This window comes from Gavialis gangeticus, unplaced genomic scaffold, assembly GCF_001723915.1.
Source record: "Gavialis gangeticus isolate Ggan-Ray unplaced genomic scaffold, GavGan_comp1, whole genome shotgun sequence".
Taxonomy (NCBI): domain Eukaryota; kingdom Metazoa; phylum Chordata; order Crocodylia; family Gavialidae; genus Gavialis; species Gavialis gangeticus.
Window position 1 is genome coordinate 44,482,811 of NW_017729032.1, and position 2,756 is coordinate 44,485,566.

The 2,756-nt window shown below is 45.0% G+C and overlaps 1 protein-coding gene across 3 annotated transcripts in view; it reads left to right on the forward strand.

Moving 5' to 3' along the window:
* The first annotated feature begins 18 nt into the window (after nucleotides 1-18).
* CDK8 (cyclin dependent kinase 8) overlaps nucleotides 19-2,756 on the forward strand; it is a 152,568-nt gene continuing 149,830 nt past the window's right edge. For 2 of the 3 annotated variants that reach the window (XM_019524919.1, XM_019524920.1), the window contains exon 1: nucleotides 19-177. In XM_019524919.1, the coding sequence (XP_019380464.1) occupies nucleotides 50-177 (128 nt within the window). In that variant the 5' untranslated portion in view covers nucleotides 19-49. The remainder of the gene's footprint in view (nucleotides 178-2,756) is intronic. The other variant, XM_019524921.1, reaches the window with a different exon arrangement.

The window sequence follows — 2,756 nt, forward strand, 5'->3', positions numbered from 1 at the left end:
GGGGGGTGGGCGGCGGGGGCTGCCGACGGGGCGGCGCCGGGCGCTGAAGATGGACTATGATTTCAAGGTGAAGCTGACCGGGGAGCGCGAGCGGGTGGAGGACCTGTTCGAGTACGAGGGCTGCAAGGTGGGGCGAGGCACCTACGGGCACGTCTACAAAGCCAAGCGGAAAGACGGGTGAGTTCCCCGCCTGCCCCTCGGCCTCTTACCTGTGGTCCTATACCGCGAGCCACGTCTGCCCGAGCGCGCCCGTCGCTGTCCGGCCCGTGGTGGCTCCTGCGCCTACCCCAGCCCGGCCTGGGCTCCCCTCATCCCCGGCCCCCACCCTCTCCTTCCTTCAGCTGCTCACCTGTCGCCCCTCGCCTCTCGCCTCCTATCCTTCCCCTTCTCTTTGCCCTCATCCTCGTACCCTGTCTTGGCACCACGGGCTTTTCTGTCCCCTGGGGTGTTTTCCGTGGTGAGGTTTGGAAAAAATGTCTGTCTGTCTGCGTGTGCATCATACGCCGGCGTATCTCCATTTTTGTCTCTATCCTGTTTAACTTGGCAACTTTGCTGCTGAACAAATGAGTGTCGGGGTTTAGAAAAGCCTCAGCCTGGCCAGGGTCTGGTTTCTGCGGGGTGGGATAGGATTTTCCTCCCCCCCTCCCCCCCCCCCAGTAGTGGGTTTGTGTCTGATTTATTACTTCAGGTCACCATTTTGGGTGTTCTTGTGGATTGCTCTGGTGGCTGAACTCTCTCTTGGCCCTGTCAGGGGTTTGGCAGCTGTTTGGAACAAGGATCCATTTCCGTGGCCAGTTTGTAGCACAGGAGATGCAGGGTTTTGAACAGGGTTTTGAACAGATCGTTGGAAGAAGGAGGGGGCCAAGCTGTTGTTTAAGGTTTCACTAACCCACAACAAAGCATCACTTTTTCCACAATGGAACAATGGGACGTGGGGAGCAGGAAAAATGGGAAGCCCCGGAGCACGTTGTTCTGCCTGATTCAATATTTTAGCAGTGTTTTAGCTTGCTTATTACTCCATTTATTTATCGTTGATGAACCCCTTCCCCAGGAACCTTAAAATATTACTAGTTATTTTCCTATGAAGGTAATGCTGGGTCACTTCAGCATTTTCAAGTGGCAAATATTTGTAATTCAGTAAATGGAAGAGACTTGTAAAGAAGTCTGTCAATTATGAATGATATATTTAGCTAGGCTTTATGTACTTCTGATGTTACAAGGATGTGCTTTCCATTATTACATAGGGAAGTTCGTGCAAAATTGCATTTATATCTAAAGATATTTTAAACATACTCAGATTGATCTTTAACAAAACCATTGCAGTCTCTATTTTTTTGCTGGGATGGGCCAGCTAATGTGTGTGTGCGCTTCCTTTATAAATTAAAAACCCAGCTCTGCAAACCTGAACAGCTCGCAAGAACAGTTATTGCTTAGGTGACTAATTTTCAACTGTGTGAATAAAGATTTTTATAATTTGGTATTACTGTCTCAGTCCTCCAAGCATGTATATGCGTAACTTCATTGGTATAGGTTGTCCCATAGATTTCAGTAAAGGTGAGGAATACATGGTGAGCTTTCTGCTATGACAATGACTTGAAATGTTTCGAGTCCAGAAGCGAAGCAATATCTTGACAGGCATGGGGAAAATACAGGTGAAATACTGTATTTTAAGTAGTAAAGCAGTAAGGTAAAGCCATTCCGTAATTTGGGATATGTATTGTTTAGAAAACATTTATTAATTTCACATGCATCTGAGGGGAACAAAAAAATTTAAAACATTAAAAGGTAACAGTAATTAACACACACTTCTCAGACTCTATTTCTCTGCAGTCATTAAGTGTATTGGACCACTGCAGTGTATAAAAGAACTCAGAATTTGATATTACTTAATGCATGAATTCAAACATATTTTTAGCAGAATCATCAGTCTGCATGATGATATGTGACAGAGCAGTGTCTGGAGTTACTGCTAGCTCTTACTTTGTTTAATACATTTGTTCTGAAATGTGACTCCAAAATAAATGCACATTTAAAAAGTTATCTATGCAAACATGGTTTTTAAAACAGAATTTTCTTACTGTTCATGAATATATATGCATAGTATAAAATTTCCAGCCTGTGGAGGAAAACAGCAAGCTATTTGGCAACATGCTGCTTATACATATTCTGGCTTGTTCTATTGTTGCCTCTTCTCTCTTACTCGTTCTTCATCCTTTCTCACAAAAAGGCCTGTTTATTTGAAGCATGTGGTAACTGCATGTGGTTTCGTTTGTTAATATTGATACAGTTATAAATGTACAATGTTTAGTATAGTTCTAAGGATTCGGAACTCTTGGTAGAGGTGGTATCTTTTATTAGACCAACTAAAGAGTAGCAAAAAAAGGTCTATATTTGCAAGCTTTTGGGCTCATGTGCCCTTCGTCAAGCAAAGGAGAATGCACAGATTGTGACATTTCTCCCAGATAAAAATTAAACTTCATAGTTTCATAGTTTCTAGGGTTGGAAGGGACCTGAGCAGATCATCTAGTCCGACCCCCTGCCATGGCAGAAAAGAGTACTGGGGTCAAATGACCCCAGTAAGGTGGTCATCCAACCTCCTCTTAAAAACCCCCAGGGTGGGAGTCTGCACCACCTCACTTGGAAGCTGGTTCCACACCCTAGCCGCCCTGACCGTGAAGTAGTGCCTCCTGATGTCCAACTTAAACCTTCCCTCCGCCAGCTTGTGACCATTGTTCCTGGTCACTCCTTGCGGCGCT